Source organism: Eretmochelys imbricata, chromosome 2 (genome assembly GCF_965152235.1).
Source record: "Eretmochelys imbricata isolate rEreImb1 chromosome 2, rEreImb1.hap1, whole genome shotgun sequence".
Classification (NCBI taxonomy): domain Eukaryota; kingdom Metazoa; phylum Chordata; order Testudines; family Cheloniidae; genus Eretmochelys; species Eretmochelys imbricata.
The window spans coordinates 39145347-39166635 of record NC_135573.1 but is presented as its reverse complement, the minus strand read 5'-3'; the positions used below and the strand labels follow the sequence as shown (position 1 = coordinate 39166635).

At 38.0% G+C, this 21289-nt stretch overlaps 1 protein-coding gene across 11 annotated transcripts in view; it reads left to right on the top strand.

Moving 5' to 3' along the window:
- VPS13B (vacuolar protein sorting 13 homolog B) overlaps positions 1-21289 on the top strand; it is a 931639-nt gene that overhangs the window by 868771 nt on the left and 41579 nt on the right. For all 11 annotated transcript variants that reach the window (XM_077809935.1, XM_077809942.1, XM_077809940.1 and 8 more), the window contains 9 exons: positions 7639-7794; positions 10028-10291; positions 10775-10858; positions 11050-11225; positions 11683-11853; positions 13599-13800; positions 15496-15684; positions 16103-16249; positions 17192-17475. In XM_077809935.1, the coding sequence (XP_077666061.1) occupies positions 7639-7794; positions 10028-10291; positions 10775-10858; positions 11050-11225; positions 11683-11853; positions 13599-13800; positions 15496-15684; positions 16103-16249; positions 17192-17475 (1673 nt within the window). The remainder of the gene's footprint in view (positions 1-7638; positions 7795-10027; positions 10292-10774; positions 10859-11049; positions 11226-11682; positions 11854-13598; positions 13801-15495; positions 15685-16102; positions 16250-17191; positions 17476-21289) is intronic.

The following is a 21289-nucleotide window of genomic DNA, read 5'->3' as shown; positions in this document are numbered from 1 at the left end:
CTTATCCAGCAAAATAATAATTCATCATTACTTATTTCCAAGTTGCCATTTTTTCAGGTACTAGGTTATGTTCCATAAAGTGTAAGAGGATATACAGTACTCTGTGGGTTCAAACATATAGAAACTGTGACTTCAAACATCAGTCACTATCTGGAAATTTTCCTGTTTAATTGCTTAGGGATGTTACAGATTCTCTGAACAACCCTTTGGTACTTAATTTAATTCTCCCCAGGCCATTTACAGAACAACAGCAGGCAAAATCAAGCTTTATTTTATTTTTACACTATTTAAGTAGTGTGAAGTGTATTGTCAATTCCACTTGGGATTCCACATTCCAAATTAATGATTTAACTAGATTATATTTAATTTACTTTCCAGATAATATCTTGGACATATAAGGATTTTTATTACCCAAGAAACATATGGATCATCATAATTTTGTTAATGTTTCTTGTTCTTAACACTCTTCTAATCTAGAAATGTGGGGCTAGATTGAGCCTGCTAGGCCCAAGCCTACCTTACAAGCTTTCTATTGGGATGATTTAGTTGGGGATTGGTCCTTCTTTGAGCAGGGGGTTGGACTAGATGACCTCCTGAGGTCCCTTCCAACCCTGATATTCTATGATTCTGTATGGAGCCAAACAATGCCTCCTGGAGCTCTTTAGTGTACAGGAGGAGTGTGCCTGCTGAGCCAACACTAAGGGACATTCAGCCTATACTCCAATGGCCAGCTTTAATGGGTCCATGGTCCCATTCTCCTCACCTCTATCTGGGTAATTTGCACCACCAGTGATGCTAACAAGAAACTATTGCTGTATTGTGGGATCCGTAAAGAAAGAAAAAACAGTCAATCTGCATTTCCGATGTAATGCACATTGGAAAAAATAATCCTAACTATACATACAAAATGATGGGCTCTAAATTAGGTGATACCACTCAAGAAAGAGTCATTGTAGATAGTTCCTTTAAAATATCTACTCAATGTGCAGTGGCAGTCAAAAATCTTGACAGAATGTTATGAACCACTAGGAAAGGGATAGATAAAACAGAAAATATCATATTCCCTCTCTGTAAATCTGTGGTACACCCACATCTTGAATACTGCATGCAGATCTGGTTGCCCCATCTCAAAAAAGATACATTGGAATTGAAAAATATATAGAAAAGGGCAACAAAAATGATTAGGGGTATGGACCAGCTTCCATATGAGGAGAGATTAATAAGATTGGGACTTTTCAACTTGGAAAAGAGACGACTAAGGGGGATATGATAGAGGTCTATAAAATCGTGACTGATGTGGAGAAAGTAAATAAGGAGGTGTCATTTACTCCTTCTCATAACACAAGAACTAGGGGGTCACCAAATGAAATTAATAGGCAGCAGGTTTGAAAGAAACAAAAGGAAGTATTTCTTCACACAAAACACAGCCAACCTGTGGAATTCTTTACCAGAGGATGTTGTGAAGGCCAAGTCTATTACCATGGTTCAAAAAAGAACTAGATAAGTTCATGGAGGATAGGTCCATTAATGGCTATTAGCCAGGATGGGCAGGGATGCAAAACCATTCTCTGAAGTGTCCCTAGCCTCTGTTTGCCAGAAGCTGGGAATGGGCCACAGGATGGATCACTTGATGATTATCTGTTCTGTTCATTTCCTCTGAAGCACCTGGCACTGGTCTCTATCAGAAGACAGAATACTGGGCTAGGTGGACCATTCATTGGTATCAGTATGGTAGTACTTATGTTCTTACGTTAGAAGTTCGACTGTTGCTGCAGCATTTGATTCACTCCTTACATTTTACTTCTCTTCAGCTTTAGTTCTTCAATGAGAAATATTACTTTTACTTCAGATCCCTATAACCCAGCTCTCCTCTTGGTCTTTACACTTTTCACCTATTTCTGTGGGACCACAACTTTTATTTTATCAGCAACACCTCTTGGAATTTACACCTTTTCCCAGGCCACTGACCAAGTCATTACCTCCCTTCTGCAGCTCACAAGAGGTCAAAAATTCATTTACTACCCGTTGGGATTGACTCACAATAAGTATCCCAGCTAATGGCTCATAAGTCAAATTATCTTTCAAAAGCAAGTTTAGTTACTTAAGCTAGAAAATAGGGAAATAATTTAAATAAACTGAAACAAAATAAACTTGACCGCATCTACAAGTTATGCAAAAATCTGGTTTGTGATACATCAGCCACGTCTACACTACCCTGTAGTGATCGATCTGTCTGGGATCGATTTATCATGTCTAGTGTAGACGCGATAAATTGATCCCCGATCGCTCTGCCATCGACTCCGGAACTCCACCATGGCAAGAGGCAGAAGCAGAGTCGACAGGGGAGCGGTGGCCGTCGATCCCACGCCGCGAGGATGCAAAGTAAGTGATTCTAAATCAATCTAAGATACGTCGACTTCAGGTACGCTATTCTCATAGCTGAAGTTGCATATCTTAGATCAGTCCCCTCCCACACACACACCCCCCAGTGTAGACCAGGCCTAACAATCTCTGTTACAAGCATTAAATTGTACCTATTTGCAATCTGGAACATGCTGGCTGGGCAAAGCTGCTTTGGTAATATCCCTTCCTTAGCCATGTTTTTCATCCCTTTCCTTGGTCTCTACACCTTGTCATGTGACTGCTTTATTTATCTAAATCTCACCCATCTCCCTCATTACTGGCTGAAAACCCTTAGCAATTGAGACAGAAGAGGCAGTGGAGGGAAAACGGAGGAAGGTGGGTTGTAAGAAACCTCTGAGAAGAAAAGTGGTAAAGATAGGAAGTCCAGAGAAGACAAAGGGGAAGTAAATAGGAGTAGTTCTCACATTGTTGCTTGGACTGCATAGATGCCACTGAACACATTATGTGCCTCCTTGATTTTCTGTCTTGAGACAAATCTGGCATGTTACAGGATAGGATGTTTTTGAGGGGCAGGTGTCCATTGATACCATGAAACCATCTTGTTTTGTGTCTTCCATGTGGTCTTTTCCGTCCTGCTGTCATTGAGTCAAAGCCAAAGATGATTCTTGTAGGGAAGTTGGTAGGCGTTCAGAGCAGATGACCAGACCGTTTGAGGGTGACCATTTGAGAGGGTGGGACCTGTTCAGTTAGGAAACTGATCTCTTCATTTGACTTGAATTTGTAACATTTGATGTTTTTGATTACTCAGAAATACTTCATCTGAACGGTGTTCAATTTCTTTTCAATCTTGAGAGTAAGAGGCCATGTTTCAATTCCAGAGGTCAGATATTGACCACTGAAGCATTATGTATCCTTAGCTTCATCTCTCTATTTATCTATTTAACATTTTCTTGATGAGGCACCCTATTACTGGTGATATTTTTGCCATGTGAGCTTCAGGTTCTTTCTTGACAAAAGAACTGAGGTAGGTGAAATAACTGACAAGCTTGATTGGGTGGTCACCCACTAAGATGCCAGAGCCTGCAACATGTTTGAAATTGACAACAAGAAGAATTGCACTTTTACCCTAATTAATGTTCAGGCCAACTTCTGCAGCTGAGCTATGCAGGGCTTTAAAAGCCACAACCAGCTGGTCCATTGATTCAATGACTAGCTCTATGTTGTCAGTAAAATTGACATTGGTAAGGTTCTTATCAAAATTAATGCCTAAAATGTGTTTATTAGTGTCTCTGACAACACTGAGGAGTTTGGGGGCAGCAGCACATACTTGTTAATGCCTAATCTGATTTGAACAAAGGCAGTTATTTTCCCATTTACAAGAAAGTTGCTTGAGGAATCATCATATAAAAGAAAGAACTTTCTAAAGAGCTTGTTGGGAAGGCCGAGTTTCAGGATCAGACAAAATGACTCCCTGTCAAGAGTCAGATGTGGCCTTGATAACCACAAATGTAATGTGAATGAAGCACTTGAATTCTTGTGAATTCTCAATAAGCTGGCACACTCTGAAAATTAGCTCCATCGTTGAACAGCCGGAAGTGAAGCCAGCTTGTTGTGGTCTTCTTTTGCTCCTTAAGATGTCAGTGGCTTTGGCCAACAAGGCAGAAGCAAAAACCTTCCCCAAGATGGATAGAAGTGTAATGCTGAGATAACTGCAACAATCTCAAAAAGATTTCTGAACTCTGCAGTAGTGCTGATCAACCTACTGACATATGACTGTTTTAGCCAATAATATACAATATTTTAAGACCATTTTCTAATTTTCATTAGAAAGACCAGAGCGAAAACGAGGACAATGGCATTTCTACTCTTGTCAAGTGATATTGTCCAACTCTTGTTTAGTGTATTTTATGTGATCATTCTCTCTCTTTAGAAATTTTACCATCACAATTAAGAGTTCAGTTCAAACAGCATGTCCATATTGTGCCTTACGTTATTTGGCTTTCTTTATGCTCACAACAGCTCTCATTTGCACTTCTGTGGGACTTATTTGGAGGGCGAATGCAGCCTGCTCTATGCCACTTACCTAGCACAAACAGCTTACTCTGCCTCCCCAATATCAGTTTCATTTGTTTTTGATGCAGCAGCCAGTAATGGCTACAGAATTAATAGTCCAATACCCAGTACAGGTCAGTCTAAACAAAAAACAGTATTTATCAACATATTAGATACTAGAGAAAGAGCACAGAAGTCAAAAGAATGATAAGTTCATCCACATCTGAATAAATATAGCAAAGTATTTTAGATTGGCTCTAAACTTTGAATTACAGAATTACTTTGGTCAGAACATCTTTGAACTCTGGTCATCATGTTCCTACCGACACCTCTTTTCTCTTTTAGCCACAACACCTCTTTTCTCAGAATGTCTCTCTACTGCTTAGCTACCTGCTTTTATAAACCCCTCAATTCTTAAACAGGGTTGCCAAAGTACGCTTAGCGTTTGGTTATATCTTGGTGGGTGAAGGGAGTTGTCTGGCAATTATTCTGCATATACACCTTTAGGTCAGTTTAATAAGATTAGGACAGAGCATGTATCCAGTGTCTAATTAAACATCCTTCCAGATATTAGCTTGTGCTAAAATAATGTTTATTCCTGATTACTTAATTTTCCAAAATTACGTCAGTCTCCATTTCCATCTTTTTACATACATAGCACTAGAGGCCTTCGTGTTTTGAAAATGATTCCAGGTCTTGCTTTCCAAAGATCCTCATGAACATGGTTTTAAAAATAGACAGAAGTATAATACAGACTGCTAGTATTAATAAGTCATGAAGACAGGTATATTAGGTAAAAATTAAAATAAGATGCCTGGGTTATTCCATGACACATGGTAGGATTCACAAATATTTGAGTGATATGGCTTGAGAGGAAAAAGTTGCTATGTAATTACAAGGATAATACACCAGGCTGTTCCTCACTTTTCTTAACCTTTTTTTCCTGAACCATAGAATCAAATGGACATAAATCTTGGTGATACACAGAAAATTACTAAATCAACATTCTGTGAACTAATGGCTGCAAAATGACAACTGACAGCATATTCCTTGGTGCTGTTCAGTTAGTGAACAAGTTGCTTATTCAGGACAGGAGTCATCTTAAAGTTGGGGTTACAAGCAAATGCTGATTATTAATTACATCTTTATGTATGGCATCTGTATTTGGCATGTATTTTGAGTATATTCTAACTGGGACTGACTTTGTAGTACCTTTTTTCATTATTTTGTTGTTATTTCCAGCTACTAGTCTCTCCAAAATAAACAGCTTACTTGTTTCTTTTAGTTTTTAAATGCCCAGCTGCTGCTGTAAGAAACTGAAATGGTTCCAGCCACTACAATTGTTTTTCTTTTTCTGTAACTAATATTTAAATATCAAAGCTACTAGGACCTTTTATGTCATAGAGTACACTTTGCCTCAAGGTACTATTTTTTTAAAGCCATTAAGCCTTCTTCTATGGTGAAGTAATTTGAATGAGAATGCAGCAGTCATTACTTGAGTGATTCAGAAGCCACCCACTGTATGGATGTTTTTGTTTTGTATGTAATCTTGTGCTGAGAACACCACAAATTATGAACAGGCTACTGAGTTGTAAACTATTAGAAGGCGGTTATTGTGACTGCTTCCTAAAGGTCAAAGTAGAAAGCGGTCCTAAGACATTGCAAAAGAATATATCTGGACAGTCACTCAGCCAACAATCCTGACCTATGGATTTCACAATCTCCCTTTTTCAATTGTTTTTTAAACATAGCAGGACGTAATATTTACAGCTTTTATTTTTCATTGGTGCAAGTAATTACACTATGGGCCTGCTCCTGCTTCCAATTAATTAATGACAGAACTCTCATTGACTTCAGGCTCCAGATGCCCAAATACAGAATGCAATTCAACTTTGCACAGACAGTTTTCATAAAGCCTTTGCACAACTATTTTAAGAACTTAAGTGGGTGCTTAGACTGTGTGCTGGCTCTCTGCAAAGAAATCCTTATTCTTTTGATTGTGTATATGTAAACTCACATTCTTAACTTTGCACAACCATGAATCATCTATATAAAGCTAAATGGCCAGCTCCTCAGCTGGAGTAAATTGATGTAACTTTATTGACTTGAAAAGAACTGTATCAATTTTCATTAGCTGAGGACTTTGGCTCATAGAGTCTCCATGGAATAGGGGTAGGTACATACTGTGTTTAAAGACTTTTTGAATGGTGAAAGACTGAGGGCTTGTCTATAGCATACATTAGTGGGCACCAGCTGAGGTATAAATTCTAGTGTACACATGCATGTCTTGTACTAACTCTCTGTGTGGACCCTGCTTGTGCACACTAAAGGTTCCTTAGTGTACATTCATGTAATCCTGCTTCAAATAATACTATGTCAGTGTGCTCTAGGGAACTTTGAGTATGTTCCAGCAAGGTCCACATAGAGAGTTAGTACACAACACGCTTGTGTGCACTAGAATTTACACCCCTATAGTGCATAGTGATGCACCAGGTAGATAAGCCCTATGTTGCTTTAGAAACGGTTTAAGCTAACCAGAAAAAGGCATTCCTATTCCAGAATAAGAGTGTCTACACAGGGACTGATACTGGTATAACTATATAATTATAATGGTATAATTATGCCTGCAAAAGCCCCTTGTCACCACTTTGATTCAAATGAGATGTTCCCCATTTCTAAGCAACATATTTAAATGCTGATACATTTGATATTCTTATGAGCACAAGTGAGCCACCCTGCTACCCCAAATGGATTGGTTTGGAGGGTTTTTGGGTGGGGGTAAGGGTTTTGTATTCATGAATGACAGCTTAAAGATTTTTTTTAAATGGCCTGTATCTTAATTACCTGCTAACTATAAAGAGAGTGGATTTCCAGAGCAGTAAAGGAACTTTCTTATTTTTTTTGCCCTGCCCTATAGTGTGCAGGGCCTCGTCTTAACAAGTGTTGTGTTAGATCTTTACCATTCAGGAGCGTAAATTATTTGCAGTATACAGTATGGAAATTTATTTTGGTAATACTGTAATATGACCATGCAGAGTATTACATTATTCTTTGTTCAGTCAGGAATTCTGGAAAATGGGTGTTATACAGATTTCAATGAAAAGGTCTGCTTGGCATTTTTAAGTTTTATGGATAGAAACATTTCCCAACATTGGAACTCCTATTCTGGTGAAAGCCTTTTTTTGCAGTTCTGCATTGAAGGAATTATTGTTTCCTCTCCAGCTGTTACACATCTGCATTGAAGGTTGGGGAAACTGGCGCTGGTCTGAGCCATTCAGCGTGGACAATGCAGGGACCTTTATCAGAACCATTCAGTACAAAGGCAGGACAGCATCACTTATCATCAAGATTCAACAGCTCAGTGGAGTGCAAAAACAAGTAAGTGCCCTTATGTACAGTATAGGGGAATCATTTTTAATCTGAGTAAATTAGATTATGCTTTTTACATAAATAATCATCCATTTTTAAATTATAATATTTCCCTGTAATTGGAGTGGTGCTCACTAATGCCATAATATTTCATGAGACTAACAGGACTTACAGTAGAGAGACTCTTTCAGGAGTTAATACTACTCTGCTGTAAGAATTCTCTCTGGTATGAATCTTGGCACACACAATCTTAGTCCTCAGCACATTTTTTACGCATTTTGTAAAACACCCTTTTGCCTGGGTTATAATTTCTAACAGTGCTTAGTTATACAGTTCCTGGCACAGTTTTGTACTCTTGAAAAGTAGGCATGTGTTTTGTTTTTTAAAAAGACGTTATTTATGTTTTTATTGAGTAGTGTGCCTCAGGCCCTTAGGTTATTGAAAAAGAGGGGGAAAAGAAATGACCAAATTAAAATTTCAGAAGGTGTGTTGTCCCTTTAAGGGCCAGAGAGTTACTTGCTATGGCAGCTTCATACCAGGTCAGCCTGGGGATACTGACCCATTTTCCCCTCTTCCCCCACCCTGGTGACTGAAAGAGATGGGGGACTGTTTACCTTCTTGACCAGGCAGAGCAGCACCTACCCTCTCACCCAAAAAAGTAGTTAAAATACCAGATTTAGTCATGATCTACGGTGGGCATTACACTAGTCACTCCTTTCTCAGCGGGCTGGGAACAAATTTTTTCCCTCACCACCAAATTGGCCAAGGTGAGGTGGGTTTGGTTTTTTTTGCCTTCCTCACCTAAAGATTAATTGGGGCAAAAAATAAAATGGGGGTTAAGCTATGATGACACAGCTCTTTAGGTAAGCGTAGCGTGGATGTCCAGTGCAGGTACTCTGTGGGGGAGCGATATGGTGATCAGATAAAATGGATTGGTAAAGGATACAGAGAAGGTGTTCTTTGAAGGAACAGAAAGAGGAAGGATTCAGGGTTCCTATGACTTGGACAGCAGGGAAACAACCCCTTCTCCTTTATGGCCCCCTTAACCCTCATTCAAGGGGGGAGGCAGCTAGGTCCCAGCAGCGGGCTGGCTGGGGACCAGGATGGGTAAAGGGGGAAGGCTAACAGCAGACCACCCCCCCCCACCCAGGAATATATAAATGATTATAGAATTACCTGCACTCTACAATTTTATCTGCTGGGTACTCCCGAATGTTTAGGAATAAAGTTGCAGCCTAATTAAACCACATCCACTTACTCCTGTTCTCCTTCTGGCATAGCCACACAATGGGCTCCTGTGCAGATGTTTTCCTATAACATGTTAATATATCTGTAATAATATTGTAATAGTTCTGCCTCAATTGGCAGAAGCCAGGGCATATGGTGGACATAACACATTCAGTCCATAGACATAGGAGAGCACCTTGTGTTGCTCAATAGTGATCCATCTGATTTGGACAGTAGTAACTCTGAACCTGTTTGGCTAATTTTTAGGTAGACATGTTTAATAACACATAGTGTGGAGGGCCTCAGAGCTGGTTGAAGCTTTGTTTTTTATTGTAATGTTTAAGTGGGTGTTTAATTGAAAGGTAAGCTTTAAATCTGTAAACATACTGCAGAGACTTGCTCCTTTGAGGAAGTGAACCCTAGATAGTGACTAAGATTTGAGATTTCAGTGGAACCCTTCAAAAGCCCTTGTGGCTACAACTCAAAATATCCATAGCGATGACACTATATGCTAAGAGAACTGAAATATATAGTAGGGACATCAGGGGAAGGCAAAGACATAGCTACAGCCACAGAGTGCAATCCTACAAAGTGTTCAATAGCAGTTGAGGACACTAACACCATACAGGCCCTTACCTGAATTTTTTGCATAATATCCATTTACATCAATCCATACATTATTTTAGCATACTTTGGGGTATCTTAATAATTATGTTTCTCTGGAATTATCAATGCATTTGGCCATTCGTAAGAATATTTTTCTTTATAAATCAATGCACTGCGGAGTATCTAAAGAGCTCACTCTCCATCATTTTCAGCAACTCTCAGAAACAAAACATTGCTTGATTTTTTTCACTGTAGATTGTTCTTGTAAAATTACTCGAGCAATTTAAGAACAATACAGTTCTAAAGTATTTGAAGAATCTTGTCTCTTCAATTTAATTCCACAGTGATACCCTTTGAGTTTTCTTTTCTGAAATTGGTAATGCAGCGGTTGTCTGTTTTTATGTTTTAGATCATAATCTGTGGAAGACAGGTGGTCTGTAGTTATTTGGCTGACAGCATCGAATTGAAACTGGTTCAGCACTACATTGGTCAAGATGGGCAGGCAGTTGTTAAAGAACATTTTGACTGCCTTGCAGCCACACAAAAGCTGCCTTCCTATGTTCTAGAAAATGATGAGCTGACGGAGTTGAGTGTGAAAGCTAAAGGAGATGAAGACTGGTCAAGAGATGTATGTCTCAGTTCCAAACACACAGAATATAGCACAGTCATTCAGGTATGAAGATAAATAGATATTTGAGTATGGCATTTAAACATTTCCATCAGAGTTGGGCACCTAAGACTCCCAAGCTCCTTTGCAAATTCCAGCTTAGAGTACCTGGTGGAAACCTCACAGCCTGATTATCCACGTACATTAATTGGAATGGCACTTTCTTCTGGTCCAAACTACCTTCCCTCCTCTCATCAGTAGCAGATAGCTGATAGGGGAACTTCTGATTGCATCCTTAATTATATTAGTTCTATTAGACTCCATTAGAGTAAAAATAAATGGTATTACATACTTTAAATATGTCACATGTTCAGGATCTTATGTAAATTTTTAAAAAGAGAGAGCAAGCAATGGTACTCTAAGTGGTGAAGTGTTCTCTACTTTCTGATTTACAGTAACTCAGAGTTCTACCTGATGTGATCAAATGTTCAGCTTTATAAGCTAAAAATAATCTTACTTAATGCTGTCTTTTCATCTCTCTGTGTGCAGGTGCCATCTTCAAACAGTTCAATTATTTATGTGTGGTGTACAGTTTTGACATTAGAACCCAACATTCAAGTACAACAACGACTAGTGAGTGCATTCACCATTCTCAGAAATCTGTTTGGCTTTGTGACCTTTCATGTTCTGAAATAAATTAAGGTCAGAGTGACCCAGAGCCAAGATTTATTAACAGCTTGTTTCAGCAGCTGGAAGAGAATTAACATTAAGTTGGTGTGTTGTTTTTTGTTTGTTTTCTGTTTTTCTTTTGTTTTTCCTTGTAGATTGTTTTCAGCCCTCTTTTTATCATGAGGAGTCATCTTCCAGATCCAATTATCATACATTTGGAGAAAAGAAGTCTGGGATTGAGTGAAACACAAATGATTCCAGGAAAAGGGCAGGAGAAATCATTGCGAAATATAGAACCTGATCTTACTCATCACTTGACATTTCAAGCCAGGTATAACTTGTGCATTTTCCTGAAAATGCCTACAATAAAAAAGGAGTCATCATTTGTCATTTAACTTTCAGTGCACTACTTCCAAGACTATTCCCTTGCATTGCACATATAGAACAGATAATTGAATGGGCTGCTGAAAATGATATGTTGGAAAATTGTAAACTGTGCAGTTCCTCTTAGTTCACCCATATCTGTTTATGTTGAGCATACAAATTAAGTGCACAAGTTTTGGCATTTTGAAAAAAAAAGAAATTCCTACCATCTCCTGTGATGCCATAGTCTACCAAGTTTTTGGAAGTCCATTTTCTCTTATATGTCTGGTTAATTTAATCCTGGTTTCATATGAGCTCATCCAGGTTTCAGAGCGCGCTCATAATGCTGCACTAAAGAAAATGTTAGCCATAGTTTGGACAACGTAGTGCTGTAATTGATTTCTGTTTCTGTTTTCATTTGACAGGGAAGAAGATGATCCATCAGAGTGTGCAGTTCCTATTTCAACAGCACTTATTAAACAGATAGCTACTAAATCCCATACAGGTGGCACTGTGAATCAGATACTCTCTGAGTTCTATGGGATTAATAGCTCTCCCCAGCCTGTGTGGCCATATAATAGGAAGGATTCAGAGAGGTAATATAGGCTTTGCTAAGTGTTGCCCACTGAGGTTGCATTGTCATGAAATTAAAGAAATACATATGCAAATAAAGCAATATGTAAAAAGACCCTACATATGTCAATTGTAATAAAAGGATCTAAAAGCCTTTAATTTTGTTCATGCTTTGTAACTAGCTGATAATTTTATAAATATTTTCTGTAGTAAGGAGCTTCATAAATCATTGCAAATAACCTAATGATTAAATGTTTACCAATTTTTCACCAGAATATCTTTTCTCAATGAGCCTGTCTGGGTGTGCTATACACCATTAAAAAGTACATAGATTAGAGTAGTTAGCAAAAGTAGCTTTGGTTTTTTTGAGCTGACCAGCCAGTGAGCAAACAGCACAACTGGCACATGTGGATTTATGACCAGAAAGGCAATTTGTTCATTAGCCTAGCTTTCCTCAAATGCAAGTGGTATTTTGCCAGTGGATCATTTTACTGATTTCCTTTATTTAATTTCCTTCTTCCTGTGGTTGTGCAAGCCAAGAGAAAATTTTCTTTCAGTTATTATGAGCCTAGAATAACTACTCTTAACTTGGTGCTGAGGGACTGGTAGTACAACAACAAAAACATGTAAATGGTCTAACAGTCAGGACACTGAAATGTAGTTATGCGACTTGTCCTACACAATAACCACAACTGATATATGGCTCAGGCCCTGATCCTGCAAAAACTTATGTGCTTAACTTTAAGGACTTAAATAGTCTGTTTGAAATCCATAGGACTAATCACATGCTTAAAGTTACTAACTGTTCATGTTCTTTGTAGAATCAGGGCCTGATTGAATACATCACTTCATAACAAAGGCCCTCAGTTTGCTAAGAACTAATTTTAGTCATCTAAATATTGTTGCCTGTGGCTTGTTAAAGCCTAAAATCCTGCTGAAATGTCTTGAGAATAGATAAGTAGGGTTTTTCAGTGGTTACCCTAAAAACTCATTTTTAATCTGTTCTGACTTCTGTTATAACTAGCTAAAGTTTTGTCCAGCTTTGAATCTTTACTATTAAGCTATTCGTTTGAAAGTAACTAAAAAACATAGAAGCAGCTATCTTTACAGTACTTTATTTACTAGAGAAAGTTAGCGAGGATCAGTTTCCTTTTTTTGTATATTTTTCACCAGATTTGTGAAACCAAGTTGTAAGGACTATATCTAGTTTAAGTCATAGGTCATATTCAGACGTATCTTTACCTGTGTTTGAATACCATATATGACATTGTACTGATTTTTTTAAACTAATAACAGAGTCCTTTGCCCCCAAAGAATTTAGATCAGCTCAGAGACTGCTCAAAATTACACTGTAGGGGCCATATCAGCCTTGTTTGCCCCCAAAATTGAGGAGTCTCAACCATTTTTTGTGGTTCCAACACCTCTACTGTGATCAGCAGAGGCTGTTGTTTATGCAAATGTGATTTTATAACCACTAAAATTGCCAGGAAGTAGTCAGAGCAGGTGTAGTCAGGAAACTACTTTTAATGCTTTTTTTAAAAAAACTGGTCAGATTTCAAATTGATTGTCCCTTTAATAAATTCCTGCTTTTACAACCTACACTTAGGGCCAGCTTTTTCCTGACAGTACCTCTATGCATTTCAGAATGATATGTCATGATGAGGTATTATAAAAATAGTTTTCTGAATCGCAAGAATGATTAAATGCAATTTTAACATTGAATTAATAATTTTCTTTTCTTTTTCTTTTGATATATTATTTGGAACAGTAATGAACAGCTCACTCAGTGGGATAGCCCAATGCGGGTGAAGCTGTCAGTGTGGAAGCCATGTGTTAAAACTCTGCTGATAGAACTCCTGCCCTGGGCTCTGCTTATCAATCAGTCCAAATGGGATCTCTGGCTATTTGAAGGAGAGAGGATAGTTCTGCAGATACCTGCTGGGAAAACAATTATACCTCCAAATTTCCAGGTAGCCATACTGGTCAAGTTAACATGCACAAGTTTTCTAAACATTCAAACCAATATTTCAATCCATATGGTCCACACGTTCTTGCTGCATTCTAGTCCATATGTGTACCAGTAATATAGTTATGGTCAGGGTATAAATATGAGCTGGAATCTGTCATGCTGATTGTACAAAATAAGCAGATGTAGTCCAAGGCACTTTGGCAAGATATGGTGCAATACAGTGATTGACAAGTTAGGGTTGCTGCACAATATGGCTTGACACTAAACTAAGAGTAGAGGTAGATACGCTGGAGGGTAGGGATAGGATACAGAGGGACCTAGACAAATTGGAGGATTGGGCCAAAAGAAACCTGATGAGGTTCAACAAGGACAAGTGCAGAGTCCTGCACTTAGGACGGAAGAATCCAATGCACTGTTACAGACTAGGGACCGAATGGCTCGGCAGCAGTTCTGACAGAACAAGGAGTAATGGTCTCAAGTTGCAGTGGGGGAGATTTAGGTTGGATATTAGGAAAAACTTTTTTCACTAGGAGGGTGGTGAAACATTGGAATGCGTTACCCAGGGAAGTGGTGGAATCTCCTTCCTTAGAAGTTTTTACGGTCAGGCTTGACAAAGCCCTGGCTGGGATGATTTAATTGGGGATCGGTCCTGCTTTGAGCAGGGGGTTCGACTAGATGACCTCCTGAGGTCCCTTCCAACCTTGATATTCTATGATTCTATGACAGGTGCCCATGAAAAAAATCTGCTTTGAGAGACAGTATAGAGCAGATCTTGCATGCGAGGTGAGCTAGTCTCCTGACCTATGCACAGACAGACTGCATTCTTCACTGTTTCCTTCTGGGCATCTGTAGTGCCTACTTGATTCTAATTATGTGTCATCAATACTTGGGAGAACCTGGCTCTGCCATCCAGGTAACCAGTGGTGGGTGTTGACCACAATGGAAGATTTCACCACTATCTTCCCACTATCACAGGAGCCAGTTACGCAGCTATCTGCCTATTTGCACAATGCCAGGTGCAAAGGCTACTTTGTCCCTTATGGATATACATTGGCTTAGGTGTCACAGCTGATGGCCTGGGAAGAATGTTGGTCTTGAGAGTAATTTTTTTCATGACTTGTGCTGTGTATGTAGTTTATGTGCTTCCAAGAATGTTGATGATGTCTGTTGTGATAAAGGTGGATTTCAAATGGGGGAGATGGGAGGACTGCTTGAGTATACATCCTCCAACTTGAATTTGGTTCACAAAATAGATTTAGTTGGATTTTCCCTTTCATGTGCCTTCTTTTTGGCCACCCATACACTTTTCTTATCACAAGTTCCAACCTGTTATCTGAGTTTAAGCAGAATTAAACTTAATTTGCATGTCTACTCAGTGCCTCATTAGTGCAAGTTATACAACTTTGTGGCATATAGCTGTTTTCTGGATACATCACTTTGGATGACTAGCTACACCACCTTGTATTTGCCACTAAATTTTGCCAATAATTTTTAAGATATTTATACAATAGCATCAGCATGTCTCTTATAAAATGTATACTGTATAGAGAGAATTACAGGGGAAAAATACAGGTCTGCAGAAAAGCAATAAAGGAAGTTGGTTGTAGATATATGCATAGTTGAAAATTACTGTTAACTGTAGTATGAGTGTAAAAGTTAGCAGAAAGTTCTAAATATGGTTATTTTCCATTTACAGGAAGCTTTTCAAATTGGAATATACTGGGCAAACACTAACACTGTGCACAAATCAGTGGCAATCAAACTAGTTCATAACCTAACATCTCCAAAATGGAAGGATGCAGACAATGGGGAAGTGGTAACACTGGATGAAGAAGGGTTTGTTGAAGCTGAAATAAAACTTGGTGCCTTCCCAGGTCATAAAAAGGTTAGGAAGATATTTTGACAATTTATAACTTTATCATCTCAAACAGAGAATAATCAAAGAGCAGATGAAAGCTTTCAAAAACAAAATAATGCACAAATTTTGCTCAAAAATATGTTAATAGATTCAAAAGCACAATGCAAAGATAAATAATGGATCAAATGTAATATAAAAACTTAGATCATCTGTGAAATGCACAACATCACTTTAAGCAAATTAAAATTATGAATTCTCAGTCTTATTTGAAAAATATTGACTGATACAACTAACAGGAATTCTGCTTAGAAATCTGATGTAGATCAGGTTATAATGTAGATGAGTTAAGACAGGGTCTCCAGGCTAAAATATTGTTTTCTTACTTTATTACAAAAACTTTGTTGTTTTTATGTCCGTTAACATATTCTTTTAAATTATCCTGCAGTTGTGTCAGTTCTGCATTTCCTCTATGGTTCAGCATGGTATTCAAATTCTACAGATTGAAGATAAGACAACAGTAATCAACAATACATCATACCATATCTATTGTATACCACAGCTGTCTGTTTCAAGCCCTTGGTCAGGAGAGGAGGTAGAGTATTTTGGATATTATTTATGTTTGGCTTCTGCAATAGGTAGACCTTGATATTTATTTGAAGTCTCAAATTTGTCTTGCAAAAATTGAACAGAAAAAAGTAAAAAGTTAAGAGTTAATAAAGATAAGTAATTTCATATTGTTTTAATTAAAAACGGGGAAGCTATGGTAACTTCAGCTACGGTAATTAACTGTGATAGATATCTGTGCAAAGTGGCAGATCCCTACACATTGCATGATTAGTTCTGCCTGGTTTCCATCTGTTCAGAGAATGAAGACCATTGCAGTAATATAGGCAGTATAATCCATAATAGCTGGTGAAGCACTTCTGAGAATTTGTACTAAGTTCACATGTAGAAGAGGTACATCTGCTTTGCGGGATCAAATATTTGAGGTACCCTTTTGAGAAGACTCCAGTACCTGATCATAAGTCATGGATCTGTAGATATTCTCCAAGTTTATGTATTTCAAGGAGTGAAATATTCATTCATTAATATAAGTTTTCTGTGACAGCACTGTATGTTTAGGAAATACGCTTACAGTAAGCAGAATGCATGCAGGCACAAATGTATTTTTAATCGGTCATTTATGTATTGATTAGGGCATGCATGTAAATGAACAACAGATACCTGGGAGGTATTTATGGGCCGGGCTGCAACTTTATTAATTTAACACTGGGGAGGGGCACTACATGCCGACCCCCTGCTCTCACATACCAGGCAGAACAGAATTTAACTCACTGACTTAAATTTGATAGCATGGCTGTAATGGGACAGAATATGGCTGAATATCTGTTGAATCCTGCAGCCCCACTGATGCTGAACTTTTAGTTACAGTTTTCTAATTGGTAGCTTATAACTGTTCAGGGTAAAAGTTAAATATGAATGGACTGTTGTTATGACCCAATATGTCTTTGCATTATGTTCTTTTTCTTTCCAGTATTTACACATACCAGACAGTACTGCATTCAGCATCTGCCCAGCTGGGGAGCCACCTACTGAAAAATTGAGCTCTGTTCCTTGCTGGGACGTGATGTCAGACATCAGTCAGTCAACTTCAGAAGTGTCCCTTTTTCAAAAGCACATATTGCTAAGTTTCAGTCCAGTTGTGTGTGCTGACAGCTCACGGTGCTGGAGCCTGCCAGCTGTGATTAGACAAGAGTTTCCTAGACAGAGTGTGTCCGTACCCACTGGAGTTTGTAATGAAAGTGGATTTTGTACCAGGTAAATTGAAAAAATGTGAATGACGTCATTCTTTGAGTGTCAGTATAAAGCTTTATCTTGAAACAAAGCATAAGAGATTAATAGAAAAGTTAAAATAACAACATATGTCCACCATATGTAAAGTCAGATCTCACTTTAATTTAAAAAAACTGTTACTGTTTGATGTTTTAGACACTTTTAATAAATGGTTGAATGTTCTGATCATGTACAAGTTGTACTATTTTACTATTTACATGGCTCCTCCTTTTACATGTATAATACCATGCAGAATAAGAGAGAATGAAAAGAAGTCTTTTCAAGATTTTTGAAAATTTGCATTAAATAATACAAATTAAGAGTTGGAGGTACAATATTAAGTAATGTAATTCCAAACGATAGATTTTGTTTTTAAAAGAGTTGACAAAACCAAATATTATAGAAATGCTTTCAGGATTATCTTCTGTCAATGAAAACAATTTTTAGTTTGGATTTAAACAATTCTGTGCAGTGTTTGCAACCCAAATATTGCAGCATTAAGAGCCAGGAAATGAAACTGACTGAGAGGGAGTTTATTGTCCAGGTTGAATGAAATGCAAAAAGTAAGTAAGTAGAGTAAATGGTGAAAAATAAAATTGGTTTAAAAATCATTTCAGTTTTATTAATCTAAGCTGTTAGTAGCACAGGAAATAAAAATTGTTTTTTATTTTTAATATATGATTTTTAACTTCGTGGTAGCTCTTTGAGAAAGATGCTGAAAAATAAATAAAGAAATAGAACTGGAAACATTTTTTGTACTTTTTCTCTCTCCAAATATTTCTAGAAATCCTAAGAGAGAACTTGAGAAGATGTTTTCTTTGTTCAGAGATTTTGTGATCCACTATATTTTAACCATGTAATTTTTATTTGTTTAACCATTTTAATTTTTAATCTAGCAATTTGGGTAAGTATCTTTGAAAGCTATGCAAAAATACACAATAACATTTAATAAGAAGAGTAAGAGAAAAGAGCAGGAAAAGCAACATTGAGAATAAGCTGTTTTGAGAATGTAGCAAGAAAAGATCTCCAAGTTGTAAAGCTTCCTATATCCAAATATGTGTTCTCCTTTCAAAACAAGAAATGCATCCAGCAAGTTAAAAATAAAATTACTGCCATGTAGGAGACCTGACTTTAATTTCCAGACCTGAGCTCTGATTCTGCTCTCACTTATGCGGGTGTAAATTAGAAAAAGTTTACTAAAATCCGTGACGCTACATCAATGTAAGGAGTCATATAGTCTTTCTTTCACTTGGCCAGCAGAGGTGGGAGATGCTTTGGAGGCAACATGCTCAGTCTATGTGGAGTAAGGTGGGAATACCTCATATTATTCAATTACTCAACAGCAATTCCTCTAGATAATTTAGAAGTGGTATTGGTGGATTCCAGAGATACCTATGCAGACTTCAGATGGAATGATGCTAGCAAAAATAGGGTTCCTAAGAGCGGGGGAAGAATAATGTGGGGTTCCTCAGGATTCTGATGGGGATGAAGGATCCATACCACTCCCTTTCAAAAACTGGCATAGTCATATTTTAAACATGTTATTTCATAAAAATCACTTTAAAGAAGCAGATTTTCAGAAGTGGCCATTAAAATTGCACATGCAAGCAAGCAGTTGTGTGTGCAAATCTGGAAATGGTACCTCTTATTCGTTAATGATAGTGCACAATTAATTCATTTTCTTTATTAAATTGCAATAGTAGTGATCCAAAATGCTAGACTTGAAAATACTGATACTGTTATGGATCATTACTGCAGAGTATTGTGTTGTTGTATTTTTCAAATCACATTTACATGTACAAAAACATTTTTTTAATATAGCATTTACATGTAAATGCACATTTTCCTGGACTGTTTCAGAAGTCAATTTTCAAAATTTGGCCCTGAAGTTCTCATTGTTTTCAGTTCCTATATGTCTTCAGTTTAAGGCTCTGACCCTGCAAGCATTCGGGTGTTAGGGGGCTTATTCCTTCACCCACTTACTTCCCTGGTCCTTCTCGCATGAACCGAGAGTAACAATACCCGAAGTCCAAAAGCGCAAACAATTTGATGTTTATTGAGGAGAACTTCCAGCAAGCATGATTCCAGTTTCCTTCCTTAGTGTCCCCCTTCCCAGCTCTGACACCACAGAGCCTTACCTGTGTCCCTGTTCCCATTCCCCCCCTTAGCAAAACATGATTCCGATTCCTCCACCCCCATTCTCTGTTCCCATTCCCCTCCTTACTTCCTGTCTGACTGCAGACTATACAGTAAAACTTGAGTTCTGCTTAGCTATACCCTAACCAATCCTAACATATTGTAACATGATTATTTAACCAATTATATCCCACCACCTTAATTAGTTTACACCCAGCAAAATTAATTATACAGCAGACAGAAACAATCACAGAACCAGACAGAGATTATACAGACAAACAATAGGGAAACAGGGACTAGAGTGATAGAACAACACAGAAATGAGGATTTCATATCCCAGCTATTGATAAGTGAGTTCTTGCCAGACAGGATGCTATCAAACTAAGTTTCCTTTTACATCTTCTAGGCACTTCCCTTTCTCTGGAGGTGATAGACATTATCAGGACAGGACTGTATGCCTAACAGCCCAATAGCACCTTATTTCAATGTGACTAGTTAGGAATGTAAGGATTTGACCGTTCACTTCCCAGTTTATGGCTGCCTCTGCTGCTTAGCCAAAGGCCTTAGCCTAAGAACAGGGCCTCAGATTGTACAGTAAGAGAAAGCCCTTACCACCGGCAGACAGTGATTTTGATTCTTTCTTTTATACCTCTATAAATAGCTAAGTGATAAGAATACATCTAAATTCTTAGAGTATAGGCCTTTACAGACAGGCCTGAATATCTATATCCTAACAGCAGGTACTTAATTTTGAACACATGAGTAGTCCCATTAAAGTCAGTTTATTCTCTAATGTTGTCCTATTTTTCTCTTGCCTTTCTTTTAAAACGTATTGTCAGTCGGACTTCTCACATGCTTAATCATTGGAATGGAAGGGACCTTGAGAGATCATTTATTCCAGTCCCCTGCACTCATGGCAAGACTAAGTATTATCTAGACCATTCCTGACAGGTATTTGTCTAACCTGCTCTTAAAAATCTCCAATGATGGAGATTCCACAATCTCCCTGGGCAATTTATTCCAATACTTAACCACCCTGACAGTTAGGAATTTTTTCCTAATGTCCAACCTAAACCTCCCTTGCTGCAGTTTCAGCCCATTGCTTCTTGTCTATCATCAGAGGTTAAGAAGAACAATTCTTCTCCCTCCTCCTTGTAACAACCTTTTACATACTTGAAAACTGTTATCATGTCCCGTCTCAGTCTTCTCTTCTCCAGACTAAACAAACCCAATTTTTTCAATCTTTCCTCATAGGTCATGTTTTCTAGACGTTTAATCATTTTTGTTGCTCTTCTCTGGACTTTCTCCAATTTGTCCATATCTTTACTGAAATGTGGCACCCAGAACTGGAAACAATACTTCAGTTGAGGTCTAATCAGCTTGCAGTAGAGCAGAAGAATTACTTCTTGTGTCTTGCTTACAACACTTCTGCTAATATATCCAAGAATGATGTTTGCTTTTTTTTGCAACAGTGTTACACTGTTGACTCATATTTAGCTTGTGGTCCACTATGACCCACAGTTCCCTTTCTGCAGTACTCCTTCCTAGGCAGTCATTTCCTATTTTGTATGTGTGCAACTGATTGTTCCCTCCTAAGTAGAGTACTTTGCCTTTGTCCTTATTGAATTTCATCCTATTTACTTCAAACCATTTCTCCAGTTTG